Source organism: Caenorhabditis remanei, chromosome IV (assembly GCF_010183535.1).
Source record: "Caenorhabditis remanei strain PX506 chromosome IV, whole genome shotgun sequence".
Classification (NCBI taxonomy): Eukaryota; Metazoa; Nematoda; class Chromadorea; order Rhabditida; family Rhabditidae; genus Caenorhabditis; species Caenorhabditis remanei.
The window spans coordinates 13192040-13207510 of record NC_071331.1 but is presented as its reverse complement, the minus strand read 5'-3'; the positions used below and the strand labels follow the sequence as shown (position 1 = coordinate 13207510).

General features: G+C 36.3%; 5 protein-coding genes across 5 annotated transcripts; 4 read left to right on the top strand and 1 right to left on the bottom strand.

Annotated features, from left to right (window-relative positions):
- Nucleotides 1–3824: 3824 nt before the first annotated feature.
- GCK72_013706 (uncharacterized protein) lies at nucleotides 3825–4382 on the top strand (the record flags this gene model as incomplete). Its single annotated transcript, XM_003100939.2, has 4 exons — nucleotides 3825–3888; nucleotides 3956–4070; nucleotides 4119–4206; nucleotides 4254–4382. The coding sequence occupies 4 exons, from the start codon at nucleotides 3825–3827 to the stop codon at nucleotides 4380–4382; spliced, it is 396 nt and encodes a 131-aa protein (XP_003100987.2).
- Nucleotides 4383–5635: 1253 nt separating this feature from the next.
- On the top strand, nucleotides 5636–6357 carry GCK72_013705 (uncharacterized protein; the record flags this gene model as incomplete). Its single annotated transcript, XM_003087354.2, has 5 exons — nucleotides 5636–5653; nucleotides 5710–5889; nucleotides 5939–6139; nucleotides 6189–6278; nucleotides 6322–6357. 5 exons carry the CDS (start codon nucleotides 5636–5638, stop codon nucleotides 6355–6357), a joined length of 525 nt encoding a protein of 174 aa, XP_003087402.2.
- An 810-nt stretch (nucleotides 6358–7167) lies between these two features.
- GCK72_013704 (uncharacterized protein) lies at nucleotides 7168–7963 on the top strand (the record flags this gene model as incomplete). The annotated part of the gene is made up of 2 exons (XM_003100901.2): nucleotides 7168–7428; nucleotides 7481–7963. 2 exons carry the CDS (start codon nucleotides 7168–7170, stop codon nucleotides 7961–7963), a joined length of 744 nt encoding a protein of 247 aa, XP_003100949.2.
- Nucleotides 7964–8381: 418 nt separating this feature from the next.
- GCK72_013703 (uncharacterized protein) lies at nucleotides 8382–9208 on the top strand (the record flags this gene model as incomplete). The annotated part of the gene is made up of 2 exons (XM_053729950.1): nucleotides 8382–8651; nucleotides 8834–9208. 2 exons carry the CDS (start codon nucleotides 8382–8384, stop codon nucleotides 9206–9208), a joined length of 645 nt encoding a protein of 214 aa, XP_053584722.1.
- Nucleotides 9209–9477: 269 nt separating this feature from the next.
- On the bottom strand, nucleotides 9478–12298 carry GCK72_013702 (uncharacterized protein; the record flags this gene model as incomplete). Its single annotated transcript, XM_053729949.1, has 10 exons — nucleotides 9478–9576; nucleotides 9626–9697; nucleotides 10014–10263; nucleotides 10401–10597; nucleotides 10678–10874; nucleotides 10921–11013; nucleotides 11092–11193; nucleotides 11246–11419; nucleotides 11762–12112; nucleotides 12220–12298. 10 exons carry the CDS (start codon nucleotides 12296–12298, stop codon nucleotides 9478–9480), a joined length of 1614 nt encoding a protein of 537 aa, XP_053584721.1.
- Nucleotides 12299–15471: the final 3173 nt, after the last annotated feature.

Genomic DNA, 15471 nt, shown 5'->3' with positions numbered 1-15471 from the left:
GATTATGATAGATACATATGTTTATCAAACTATTTTGTTTGTATAAAGGATGCAATTGAATTGGGATGGGATTGGAATACTGTAAGGCTTTTTGCTTACTGACCTAATAGGCAGTGCGTTTGATGGGCTTAATTCCTGTATAGATATAGAAAAATGTTGTATAATTTCCTAGTTTCAGATCTTGTGGTTTATTATCAATTATTTTCAAAGCGGTCCGGAAACAAAAAAATCCCTGTTTCAAATATCATTTGAACTTAAAACTCAAGATAAATCTGCCAGCTAAACATGACAGAAACTTCTCACACTTTCTCTTTTATATTTAAAACCCCTAAAAGAACGAAATAGCAAAACACATAAACGACCAACAAAATAATTGTTTCCGAAATTCCAAAACCCCACCCAGTCACATGTAGTCAAAAGTATTTGAGATGGGGGCGGATGGTTTCAAGTTTTGAAACAAAAGTCATGTCACCATACAAAATGAATATATATTGGGTAACACATTCTCTTCTTTTCGTTTATCACTCAATCATCCACTTTTCCCTCTTAATCTCTGAGTCTCTCTTGATCCCACACTCTCTAGTTGATCTTTCTCAAAAACTGACCAGAAATGGAACGGGTTCTCTTTTTATTCGATCGTCTAGATCACTGAGGAGACGTGTGAATCACGCAATTTTTTTGGATGAAAAGGAAAGTGGGAGTTTTGAGAAAAGTTCTCCGAATTCATTGCAACGAAGAAGATTTAGGAAATTTAGGAAACATACGGTATATTTCGGATCCATTCAACTACGTGACTCCTATCCCGTTTTCTTCCAGTCGCCGATAATTTGAGATAGCAATCAAAGTTCCCTTCTAATTTATATGCTGGCACGGAGAAGTAATTGTTATCAGAAGTAATCAAGTTGTGTAGTAAACAAAAAGAAAAATGACAAAAAAAGAAGAAAAAGGTGGTCAAAAAGAACAAGAGAAGGGACAGGAATCAATTGATGTTGATGATGATGATAAGATGATAATGGGGACAACGACAAATGGACAAAAAGTTTGCAAAAACTCAGAAGACGTGACAAGAGTAGAGAAGAGGAAGAAGTTGTGAGGGAGAATGGCAGGAAATGGAAGATCTAGAATGAAAAGTCAGCAAAAGAATGGTTGAGAGGTCAGAAAGATTGAAAAGAGCTCAAGACCATATACATGCATTTTCAAAGATTTCAATTAAATATAATCCAGTAAGTTGCAAGTTCAGTATTCATTGTTACTAAGAAAAAATATCAGCAGAAGAGTTATGGTACCAATGCAAGGCACATTTCCATACACCCACGCACAATTATTTGAATTCTTGTTAATTCTGAAATAAATCAAACTACAATACCATCTGCGGTTTCCCATTGAAGGCCAGCAGCTGTCCATCATACAGAAGTCATCACTGAAAACTAGAAGACACGCCCTCCAACGAACATTCTTTTGACGCCTTCTGTATGTTTCTTCGTGAGTCATTGAAATAGTTGTAGAAAAACGATGCGGGAGACGATGGGTGGGGACGGAAATGGGTTGAAAATAAAAAGAAGAAAAATCAGTTGAAAACTGAAGAAAGATGAAAGTGGAAAGGTCACAAGAGAATGGAAAAGAAGAGACATTATGGGAGGTCAAAATTAGGAAATTGTTGTTGGATGATTTGTGACCGTCAAGTAAATAGGGAAGGGAACACTTCTAGAACTTATGGAAACTATAAAATTGATTATAATCTCTTCCATAAGATGAACAGACTCGTTACTCATGAAAGTTTTTCAGAATGAATCTTCTGGAAGATTCACCTTGTAAAACCAAAGCGAACCAAGATTGACTGTTTTTAATATGGTTTCTATATTCACCTTCCCTGCTACTCTACTGTTCTCCTTATCATCTTCGTAGTTCTTGATGACTTTATTCCAAATATGACTTTTTGCTTCAGAATCAGAATATTGCTAATTCCGTTTTCGAACTTAATTTCTTGTAAAAGAAGTCAAATCAAATTATTCTTTGCTAGAAAAATACTTGATGTTATTGCTGTTTCGGTATTATTATTATTCCTATCGAGCTGTTCAACCTCACCTAATATTGCATTCGAGTATAGAATTCCCATAAAACTAATCTGCATGAAAGCATGTAACCGAAACTCAAGCTTCAACATATTTAATCAAAATCTCCAATGTTTCTGAGCCTGTCCAATTTTTTGGAGTTCATTCAACTCTTCGGTTAGGTTTGGTTTCAAAATTTGTTTTGTTTGAAATCTTAACTTGTCTCTCATTTCTATTCACTAGTCAGGGACTGAATATTGCATTTCTGATACGATGCTCTGTTTACCCCAATCATTCCTCCGAAATAATTTTTCTCTGATACAAATTTCACATTATTTTCATTTCCTGATCCCTGTTTTCCAATGACATCCAGTAACTAGACTACTAGTTTTCATAACTTTTCCAATCCGTCAATCACCTTCACACACTGGTGTCCTTTCCATCCACTTATCCGAAACAATCCCCCATCCCACTCTCTTTTTCTCCAGGTTCTCTTCATTAGCATACACTATCTCATCATCATTGGCTACTTCCATCAGTGTCTGCGTCTCTTGTTTGTCATCACTCTCTCGTTTTCTCCGAAGAAACAACGGCCAGAAAAGAAGATCAATACGCGCTCCTTTGCACAAGCCATTTCGATTTTGGGTGTCTTCTTGGTGACGAAATTTCATTCTGAGAGTGACTCATCTTTCTTATTAGGGAAGGTGTAACTTTTGACCCTGTCGAAATTGTATCTATCTTCGAGAACTCTTATCCAAAAACTGCATTCTTTATTTTTGACCGCTTCATGTGTCGTAGTTTCAACGCTCACTATTAGTACGCTCACTATTAGTTTCAGTTCGTTTAATAAAATGCCTTTTCTCGTAGATCTCACTCCATTTTTGTCATAAACCAATCTTCTATGAGTCTACTGTACTATTTTTGTTCCAATACCAAAATTCTCTGATATCACGGCACCACCATTCCAATCTCCTTGCTCTTGGCTCTTCATGTTTCCTGAACTCTGAACACTCAACCGTTTCCAATCATCACCTCATCCTCAATCCTCTCCTCCACTTTTTCTCACGGAAAAATGGAAAAAATCACAAAAAATGTGTCATCACTCTTCCATTTTTTGTTGTCTTCGAAATGGAACGAAAGGTTGAAAGACAATAAGAAATTTGAGAAATACTGTAGAGAAATGACTAGAAAAGAGGAGAAAGAAGGGAAAGAGAGTATACACATTCTCAAGTGCATCAAAAACTTTGTCGGGTTGCCGCCGCTCAATAAGAAAAAGGAAAACGAGTGATTCCTCTCTGTGACTCATTTATTGTGGTAGACTCTCAGGTGGATGAGCTTTAAAGTTTTGAAATCTCAGATTGGCTATATAAAGATTCTACTGAACAGTTGGCTGGAGAGGTTTTGATTGGGTGAAATCAGTCATGAAATACAAATTAGGTGTCATTGTTTCCCTTGCAAATATCCAACGAGCGAACAATATGTTTTGTTTTTTCAGCCCCACCATAGATTTTTTTTGACTTCACACCTCACTGTGCTCACTTCTAACAATTTCTTATCTTGATAAACTTTCTTTTTTCTATTTGTTCCGACAATGATTCAGCATCAAAGTGACCGCTTTCCACATCAAAAACCTTTTTCGGAAATAATTCATGTAACACTTTTTCTTCTTTTTCTCATCTCTATGGTAACTGCCAGGTGGAATACTTTTTAGAATTTTCGCTTCAATAATTTCTATAATTTTCACTCTAAAAACTTTCAGATCGATGAGCTGAAATGACGTCGTCATCTGCTTCGTGGAAAGATCAGGATCCGTACAGTGCACCGGGACCTCTTGGTGGTAAGCATTTTTAAATATCATTCGTTTAGAAATTTCAACTGGATTTTGTAATTTTCTCGTTTTTCAGCGCGTTACGATGACCATCCTCTTCACCTCGATATCCAATTAGTTGTCCCAGGAATTCGACCCAAAAGTTTCTATCGAGCAGCCAATACTCAAGTCAATATAAAAAGTGATCCATTGTGAGTTACTCATTTGAGTTGTCTTCACCTATATCTTTCAATTTTCAGTAGTATGAAATGTGTAGTTGAAATAGTAAAAGTCGACAAAAAGAAGACGCCTCCAGAGAAATCAATCATCGATCGAAGATTCTATGAGGTAATAAACTCCTGTCGCTTCGGAGTTCTGAAATATTGAAGTTTCAGATTCAACGATTCCCCGCAGAAGTCGAAGACATTTCATGGAAACTGAAAAAAGATTGTTGTCATCTGACAATCAAGAAGAAAGTTGCACAATCATGGGAGAATCAAATGTCACAATTCGGAATGACATAGATCTTATGACAATGATCTTCTTTCCAAAATCGGCTCGTATATTATGAAAAACTTTGTACCTAATGTTTTTAAATTTCCATTTTCGGTCTCTCTTTTCCAATTATTGTTCTCAATAGAGCGCACTTTGACTTGATATTCTAAATACAGACCTCTGTTTGATATCTTTAAATTCCAATAAATCTATTCACTTCCATTGATAATTGGTCTCCTGTAGAAACTTTGCATAATATGCAATTCTGGGTGGATGTCGAGGTAAAACATCAGAGAAACAGTGAAATTTATGAGAATCAAAGTTCAGTAAGAGGAGGGATAAAAGTTCAGTAAGTTTGAGAAGCTATTTGTCAGAAGTAGACACACTTTTGAGATTTTCGAAGTTGCTTATTAGCTCGCCACAGTTCTTACAACTGCGGTCCACCGAAATGCCCTTGAAAAATATCTATTTTTCTCTGAGTTTCTCAATTTTGGTAGAAGCGTGCCGTGCTAATATATCCTTCTAGATTGAACTGACAAGGTTGAGAATGTTAAGAAAAACTCTCCCAAATGGTTGAAAAACGAAAAAAGGTAGGGCCAAAACTTAAGCGAATGAGGATATCACTTGACGAATCCTTGAGCCCTCGAAATCTCTGTCAGTTATTTTATCTTGAGAAAATATAGAAGACCTATGCAAATGATTCCTTACAAACAACTCATTCCGTAACAACTGTTCTTCAATGATTATTGAACTCAAACAAACTCTAAAAGCCATTCGTTTCCGGATTGTCTCCAACTAGTATATACTTCTTCTCCTTCTTTCCTCCAACCTTACTCCAACAACCATCTGTTAGAACAAACAATACCTATTCATTTTCTCCATGTCTGCGTATCTCCATCTTCTACACTCTCTCTCCACCTACCATCTGTCCTCATCTTTTGCTCGTTGAATCACCCTCCAAACTGCCATTTTCACTCTCTTCTTTACATCCTTCTTATCCTATTTGGCAACAGTCTTCTGCTCAAAGAAACAATCCTAATTCATGAAGAAACAAATCGATAGAATGTCTAGATACTTTGTATTATTATTAGCCTTGGCATCATCAAATGTTTTCTGTATTTTCTCGGATTCTTATGTTGATATGAGGTTTTTATTGGAGACAGAGGTGAGCGTCTAAAAATTTAGATCTCAGTTGAAAAATACAGTTTTTGTTTTTTAAATATTGAGTTCCGTATTTCAGCAAGAATGTGTATTTTTTGAAGTTCACCAACCTCATTCACAAATGGATATTGCTGTTTCAGTGAGTTTTCATTCCTCCGATTATTACTTCGAAGTTTCTTCCCTTTATTAATTAAGGCACTCAAATCAGAATACCCTTTATCTGTTGAATTGATAAACCCATCTGGATCATCTGCTTTCAAAACTCCAAATCGTGGAAGGCATTATTTCAAATATCCAGAAGTAGATGGAAGTTTTCACGAGATTGGTGACTTTCAGTTGTGTATTTCTAGTCGACAAATCAGACAACCCGTACAGGTAAGAAAAGAATAGTTATTGTTCAGATACTTGAAAGGCTTTTTTTCAGGTTTCCTTGATAATTGTCATCCACGAAAAGAATGCCAACAACATTGACGTGGCTTCTAACCTAAAACGAATCAAACATAACTCTGATTTCGATAATACACGAATGACATTGAAGAATTTCGAACAAATTACTCTGAATATTGACGTTCAGCTGAAAATTATGAAGACAGAACAAGCGAAACGAGCGTTTGTAGAAAAAATTGTACGTTTTTGAACCCACTAAAATTAGTTGTACTTGTTTTTCTTTTCAGGACAGACAACACATTGAAACGGCATTTGAAATGATTAATTTTTGGCATATTATGAGAGTTTTTCTAGTACTTTTCATAGCTGGATTCCAGGTAAAAATTTCATGTTATTAACAAAGAAAAGTTGTTTTTTCAGGTTCATGCCATCAGAACTCTACTCTCTCCGAAATGAGTTGAATGAAAAACTGGTAGAAAAATGAACCGGGTTACTACGAAAGGATCTCTGAAATAATGCCACGACAGAAAAAAAACTAAAACCAGTGCATTTGAAATGAATAAATTTCTTCAATATCCGAGTTTTCTTTTCACGTATCGCTGAAACAATCTAAGTCTGTGGCTTTTTCGCAAAAAATTACAGCTGAGAATCCAAATGAGAGACGAAGAGTGTCTTACATCCCAGTTCACATCTTTGGTTTTCATGAAATTGATTTACAGAACTCAAATAATTGAAATATAGTGTTTTATATTTGTGAGCGCTTAAGTTATCGAAAAGATGTTCATTAATGTCGAAACGAGTGGGAGATGAACTTTGTAGTGCTAAAAATATCAAAACCTCAAGTTCTTATGAATGAGCCCAACAAAAATCCTGAAATCTGAAAACATTTTCGTTCGATGTTAAATTTGTTATAATATTTGGTCATATTCTAAGTCAACTGTGTTATTACATATGTTTCCATTGTGTACGTTGAACAGTTTAGTTTAGAGGCAAGCGTTGAGTTTCACACGAGTGAATGACATCCGGAATCTCTTCCATTTCAACGTGATTTGGGCTCATTTCCGTTGCCATAGCTCCTCCATTTGACTGATCCATTTTCGTTTTTTCTCTTTCTCTCTTTTCCCGAAAATGTTAATAGTGCCACCGGAAGAGAACTCATTTAAAGTCAGTCCCCCGGGTATTGGTTACTACTAGCAACGCCCTCTTTCCCGGTGGAATCATTAACTTTTCAACATCCCAACCTCCCATTCTTTACTTTTTTTCCAAATGGAAAACTACGAAGAAGGTGGAGTTGAAGTTTTCAAAGATGAAAGTATTGCGGGTTATTTTGGTGAACAGTTCAAATGGAACATCATCTATGGAATCCCATACATTACTGTTCTCTCACTGATATCATGGAAAGGTTTGGGATCATTCCATCTGAATAGAACTGCCTTTGTATTCTTCAAAACAAGTGGAGCTTTTTTTCTGGTCGTGTTCTATATCTCTGCTTATTTGACACTATACTACAAGGAACTGGAAGTCAAAGTGAGTTGTATTTAAATATGCTATTTCTTATACTGTATTTCAAAACTTTCAGAAGGTTCTCGCAACCGTGACAATCGTTTCGTGTCATCTCTTTTTCATGTTTTCGGGCATTACAATTCAAAGCTCTGCTTATTATAGAATCGGATTCAATGACAGCGCTGAGCTCGGAAGAAATCGTTACATCTTTCTTTCCATAATACTTGGTGTAGCTGAACTATTCACACTCTTTTTCCGTCCCGAAATCTATGTTTTTGTGGACCCCGATAAGAATGCAGTTGCAAATAAGATTGCTGGGGGGTGTCTGATTGTTTTCCACGCTTTTGCATTCCTCATGATAAGTACTGCTTGGTTATGTTTCCGTGCCCCGTATTTCGTTATTCGGAGAAATAATTTTGAAATCGGACGTCTTATATATCAAGATCGTATGTGGAAAGAAGTATTATTGGATATGGATTATTTAACACTGACACAAAGAGAGGAACTGATCAAATCACTGGATGTGGCTTGTTTTCCGATGTCTGACATTGTGATCTAATAAATTTGAAATGCAATGTTTTGATATATTAAACTAATCTTTAAACAAAATAAATTAACTGAATAAACATAATTTTCAAATCGTATATCTGAAAATTCGAGAAGCTGAAAGCAAAAGAAGGGATGCCCTCATTCAAGAGAAGCATCTACCGAACCAGAAATGAGCCATCCAAAAAGCTTTATCTCACAAGTGTCCCATAAATTGATTAGACCCCAAGAAAGGAACGAAAAGCATTACGAGCTCTCCCTATGTCCTCATTAGGCTCTCCATTTCGCCGCCGCTCCCTTCTCGCCTTCAGAAGTGGAATCAATAGGAGACGTGTCCTAGAAAAGCTCGCACTCTTCTTCTCTACCTCTCCTTGTTTTTTTTTCATCCGAGCAAAACGAAAAGAAGAAGAAAAAGCTCATTCCTTTCTTCAATGCCTTGTGCGGAGAACATCACTCGTCCTTCTGTTCGAAGAGACCTCGAGTTTTGGAAACATCATGAAGAAGTTCTGGCTGCTGGTGGCTGGGAATTCCTTTTTCCGATTGGATATCTCGTTGTCTCCTGTATTCTCTCCCAGCAATGGAATACAGAAGGAAGAAAACAAACGAGAGATTCTCTGATGGCTCTCAAAACTGGAGCTACGATTGCATTCATCGGGTACTACACCTCCATTCCACTGTTTCTCGTTTATGAGAATATGAGAGTACGTTTATGAAACTCTTGTTTCTCTCTTTTATCTTTCTAGCAGTATTCCATTCTTGAGCAATTCTAGTGTCGTTAGCTCATGAAAGATCTCTCAGAACATTACAACTCTTTTTAATATTCGAAGAGACCTTTCCTGCTGCCTAGCAACTCGATCTCGCAAAATTCATGTTTTCCTTTCAGATTGTCTTCTTCTTTGCCCATTTTCTCTCCATCTACTCGGTAGTCATTTTTCTTCTGAAAGCCCAACAGCCAAGTGAATATCAACTGGGTGTCCATCCCAGTGAATCAATAGGAATTCCCCGTTCAATCCTCTTGGGAGCCGTTTTCGTGTTCATTCAGGTCGCGACCATTGTATCCACTGGTGGAAGATATTATGAGTGTCCACCAAGTTTTGTTGTCGTCTTGGATGATTTGGTATTTAAAGGAATGATTGCAACTCATTCGATCTCCTATATTCTTGTCAAACAACTGTGGATTGCACTTCGCGTTGAGACTATACTGATATCAAACGACGAGAGAATTCTGGCAAAGTTGATGAAGAGAGGAAATAAGTGAATGGAGGAAGTCTACAAGGACGACTGAAAATATTCACAATCAACTCTTTTAAACGATGATCAGAGCTTCTGTTTCACTGAGTTTAGTTCTGTTACTGAAATTGTAATTCTGAAATTTCATATTTATTTATACAAAGCTCCATTGAAATAAAACTATAAATTTCCAAACTGATTGGTCTCCATTAAAAAAGAAAGTCAATATGCGAAGTTTTGTGTACCCGAAGTAAAAAGACAAATGCGGTGAGAATATTGAAAAACAATTAGAAAAAATTAGAAAGATCTGGTGATGTTTGGAACTGAAGCGAATAGAGCAACTGTGGAACCAAATAGAAAAGCTGTGAAAATAACCATACAGATACGATCGACGACCTAAAAACTTGTAACTCTGATGATAAGATGAATTGAGTTGCTTACTTACCATGGCTGAAAATTTCCAGTCGTCCTCGATTTTTTTGGCTTTTTCTTTTTCTCGAATGTGTTTGTTGATCTCCTGAAAAATCAACTGTTGCTGAAAAGGGATATGACTTTGAAAAGTGCAGAAACTCGATTGCAATTCAAGTTTTCTAATAAATCATTAGTTTCTCCTTAAAATTCTCATAGCCCTGGTACATATATCATTATAAATAGCGCCATTAAAATAAAATATGTTGTCAGTCATGAGGCCTTAAAATACCCCTAATGAGTCTATCTGTCTCTCATTAGTGTGTTATAAATGGACTACTCAAAAGTGAGTATTATATTCTGAATTATTCTGATTCTCCCTATTATATAACTAATCTAGTACTTGTTTATGAGTAAGGACTCACCGATAAATGTCCATGAACTTGTTGTAAAACTAAAAGTTGTGCAATCTGCTCGACGGGAACTCGATTTCCCATTCGATTCGATGCATTCCACCATAAATGAGCAGGTGTTGGAGGTGGTTGAGATGTTCGCCAGGCGGGTTCATCTTCTAGAGATGCCACGTCGTCTTCTTCACAAATTACTGTATCAAGAGGTAGTGGACCGTCTGTTTCATCATTAACTTCATCCACGATAGTCACGCGGCGGGGGAATCTACAAATAAAAAAGTTACTGGTTATTGTTACACTTTTTTGAAAATTTAACAGTTTCAGGGATTCCATATATCTCACTGTTCAGTTCTCATTTGTTTTTATTCTTCCACCTATAACCTCAATATTATTTCAACTCACGTTGGTGTCGGCTTGTTCGATTCCACTGTAATTTGACTAATCAATGTTGCAATTCTCTGTTGATCTAGTCTAGTTTGCCTCTCCTCAAACTCGTCATCTGAATCATCTTCTTTCACTATTCTTCCTCCTCTTGCTACAAATCCAGGACGTCGCATCATGAGCAACCATGGAATCCATTCGAGCATTAGAAGTCGAAACTGAAAGATTTCGAATGTTTCGAAACAGTTTCAACAAACAACGCTTAGTTTACAAAACTATGCTTCATTCAGATACATACCGTTCGATTCATTTGATGAGATTTTCCAGTTCTGTGGTGGAAGTTTAGAGCCAACGTGGTTGCAGTCACACAGCAAGCGCATGTGAAGAGACAAACAGCAAAGAATGCACTGAGAAAAGGAACAGCTTCTGAAGTGGGCGGGGACATTTCAGCAACATAGTTTTGAAAAATACAAATGGAGAGCATTATTGTGATTTCTGGAATGAAAAATTTTTCTAGAGTCTTTGTCAAATAAGCGCTTACGAAGTGACATTTTCTCTCCTGCATCTGGTGGAAAAGTGAATCCGACGAGTGTCAACATTGTGATGAGAATGCAAGGCAGAATCAGATTGAATGCTGGAATAATATTGATAGGACGTCAACTGAACCATTAATTCAGACAGAAAAAAACAGTACAAGTTATATAAATCTCACCATAATACAAAGCCCTCCGTCGAATGACAAAAGTGAAAACTAGATCATAATACGGTTCAGGACAACACTGATAATATTGGATGTTTCTCTTCACAGTGGTACCTGAAACCATAACGATAGAATACGCTCCCCATGAATCTCTATCATTACTAACCTTCCAAAGTCCATTCTCCATTTTGCATATAATTTGAAATATCGAAACCGTTTTCATCAATCTCCAGATTCAGTTTTGTTCCGTCGAAAGTCCATGAACCGAATTTAAGAAAACATTCTTGAACGTCGAATGGAAACCAGACAACTTGAATTTTACATGAGAGACGATAGAGACCTGAAAAATGTGGAGAATAATAGTTTGGACACATTACCGAACAAGGAATATGAGTCGATACTTTGTTCTACTTTAAAAAGTTTTAGAAACAGTATTTTCCAAATGTCTTATACATTGAGAAATACCTAACTATTACCATCTTTTTCAGTAGTAAAAGGGAAATATGTACATATATGGGGTAGAGTAACCGAGCAATTGTTGCATAATGGCTGGTCGACTATTTTAAACTTTGTGAAACAGTAGATACTATATTCCTCACCAGTATCTGTTTTCACGGCTTATCACAACCTCAGTCTATAGAAACCGAATACTGTCTCCAATCAGGTATCAGAAATCACTCACCAGGAGGTATCCAATTGACCAATCCATTCGGATAAACCAACAGATTTGAAGCGTATCGACTGTCAAATTGTGGATCCGCACTGTTATACATCAATACATCAGGTGTCCACAATTGCCCTTTCCGAAATCTCAAATCAGTCACTCCGCCGTATTTTTCTGGTTCCCATTTCAATGAATAATCGATCCACGAGAATTTCAACCACGCATTCACATCCACCACTTGGTTCTTTTCATCTACATCTACAATCTGTTGAAGAACTAATCCCATTCGAACCATGACTGCCTCGGAACTATTCTCAATTGGACGTTCCAGTGGTTCATAGTCTTCGAGAAGTTCCGTGTAGAGGTCTCCTGAAACTTTTGAATTTTCGTATTATATTGTCATCACATAAATTAAGCACAACATACTGTTCTTTCTGAATTTATGAAAAAGATGAAACAGTAAAAAAAGGACTCACCCTCCGTTTTATCTGAAAGTCCATTCCTACCGGGTGTCAGTAGCAGACAAAGCTTGAGAATGAGCCAGCAATATTCCATAAATCATAAATACACAGCTAACTAGAAAATGATATGTGTGCCTGGAATAAACTGTGAATTTGAAAGAGATGTCGGTTATCCAAGAGCGAATAAAATATAAATTATGGCAGAAGATTTATAAACTTTGTGAAACGGTAAGCTTTTTAGAAACAGTTGGATATAGAAAAACATGCAATGTTACTACACAAAAAATGTTTTGAAAAAGTATGTTGCCTGTCTAGCCTGAGCCATAAAAGTTTTAGATTGGGTCACCTGATAACGCGCCGACGACGCGACAGACAGACAATTGAATTGCACACGCTGGATTACTATTAGTTGAAATGTGGGGGGGGGGGGATGACTAGGTCAGTAAATAAAAAGTAGAAGACAAATAATATACGTCATGAGTAATTGGAAACTATACTATCAGATAATGATCCTTGAATAAGAAGAGAAGATTTCGAGAAGTGCCTAAAAAACCGAGAAAGTTGTGAAAAAAGACGCCAGACAAAGCAAAAAGTGATTAGGACAAGTGTCTTTTCCCCTCGGAAAATCTGCCTCCTCTATTGGATAAAGAGTACTGTCTCGACTTGTCTAATCACCCTCCTCATCCCATCCAATATCTCACTGATTTCTTTTGTTTGCACTCTGATTTTTGCTCTAAAGAGCCAGCAGAAGAAGCCACTAGAGAGAAAACATTGATTGTTCACTTCATTACGCAAAAAGAAAAAAGAATTGAGCGTATAGTGTAATCAGAGAGATTTAGACTTTGCAGGATTTTCTTCGTCGGAAAAATTTGACACATTCCAATTATTTATATTTGATATCCATGGGTTCAATTAGTTTCACAACGGGAATGAAGTGTTTTTGTATGAAAAAAAACTCCATCGAAATATAATATATGCGATTTTTCATTGGTTCTCGTATTTGATTAGTTCAAGAAAAGGATTTTCTGAAATGTATCTAATTATCAAAATTACAAAGTTGAAGTGTAACTTTTAGATTTATGAGGTAGCCAAACTATTTTCCGTTTTCCGTTTTATGTTATCCATTCCGTTCCCTCTCTTCTGGCTTCACTGGCACGGAACGGTTTTTACAGCTCTTCTTTCTATCAGTTTTAGTTTCAGCGAAGTTTGAAAACCGTTATTAAATCAATAGACCTACTCGTAGTATTTAAATGGAATATGTGTCTTCCCATTGAATCCTACAACCTTGTTAAAGGGGGACTGCGCTATTCGAATTGAAAATATTTTTTTACATGAATCGACGCAGAATTTAGGCTGGACAAAAAAATTCTCTTGAAGGTAGGTCAGGAAATTTGATTCAAAAAAGTTATGAGCTCTCAAAGTTGTAAAATCGTGCCTTTATGGTACACTTTTTCGTTGAATCTTTCATTGAATTTTCCCATGATGCACGTGAAAGTATAATAAATTTCTAATGAAAACGTCATTCTTTTTTATAAAAATTATTTTATTGGCGGAACTGAAAAATCTAAATATGTTTACTCGATATTTGACCTGAATGTCACCTTCTGAAAAACGCTTACCAGTTTGATTTACTGTAAGACTCCAGAGATGTTCCTGGTTGCCTGTACATTTTCATTTCAGTTTCTGTTCTAGTCACAATCTCTTCCTCATCCATATCCCTAGGCAGTATAGCACTTTTTTTTTCAAAATGTCTTATTACCTCCTGGACACTCCGATTCAAAAACAATTATTTTGTCAAATTCAATACCTGGTCTCTCCACAAGTTTTTAGATGACGATTTTCTAGATTTCATAATCAATTTTTTGTTTTACAAAAGAAAGGAGACTTGAAATCACTTTTCTTTCTCCAGCGACATCTCTAAACTGGAAGTCTCGAAATTCTTTTGTATACAAACTTCAATCGAATAAAAAAGTTAGGGAAAAAAGCAAACCGAAAAAATTGAGAGCATCGAGATTTTATGCTCTCTAGTGCATAATCTCTGGAGTCTTACAGTAAATCAAACTGGTAAGCGTTTTTCAGAAGGTGACATTCAGGTCAAATATCGAGTAAACATATTTAGATTTTTCAGTTCGTCAATAAAATAATTTTTATAAAAAAGAATGACGTTTTCATTAGAAATTTATTATACTTTCACGTGCACCATGGGAAAATTCAATGAAAAATTCAACGAAAAAGTGTACCATAAAGGCACGATTTGACAACTTTGACAGCTCATAACTTTTTTGAATCAAATTTCCTGACCTACCTTCAAGAGAATTTTTTGTCCAGCCTAAATTCTGCGTCGATTCATGTAAAAAAATATTTTCAATTCGAATAGCGCAGTCCCCCTTTAATTTCCAGTTCCATTTTTTGAATTTCATGCTGTTCACCTTTTTATTATTCTTTCTGTAGCATTTCCATGTTTTCTCATTGAAATAAGTTGAATAAAATCCCATTGTTAACGTGAACTGACGTGAACTTTTTAACGTGAACTGACACAGCCGCCTGGTTTCAAAACGAGAGAAAAAAAGAAATCAAGGCTCTATAAAAGATCTTGAAGAAGCAAAATAACTTATAATCCAAGCAAAATATGGCTGCACCTCTCTCGGATCTTTTATATTTTCATGGCACCGTTGACACGTAAGTTACAGATGAAAAGGGTTCAGCTGGAAATATAAACTTTCCAGAAGAGAATGTCGGGAACTGTTACCAGATTTAGGTGATTTTCTAATCAGAAACTTTGTTCGAGAATTGGATCCAACAAGCTCGTCTACATCTATACATTGTCTTCTCACTGTTGCCGTTACACCGGATCAGGCATCTACAAAATCAAAAGTTATTCCAGAAGACTATTCATTTAAGGTTCTTTCGTTGATTAGCAGCTGTTTTCATAGCTGAAATTTTCAGGAAAACTGCACAACTCGTCTAAAAACTTACGCAATACTCACATCAGATAACAATGTTTTTAACGTACAAGGGGGTTCTGAAAAGTTTGAAACAGTCCAGAGCCTATGCGAATCACTGATAAACTCAAAACAAGCACTTCCGAATGGAGGTATACTTGTGAAAGGAGTGACAAGGAAACCATGGCAACTACTGTCGAATAGCATAGAGTACTTGAATCCAGAGGTTTTATTGGGGAAAGGAGCATATGGCAAGGTGATAAAAGCAAAGTTAGTGAGAGAAGGGAAGGAGACAATCAGTGTTGCAGTCAAGTGTTCGACAGAA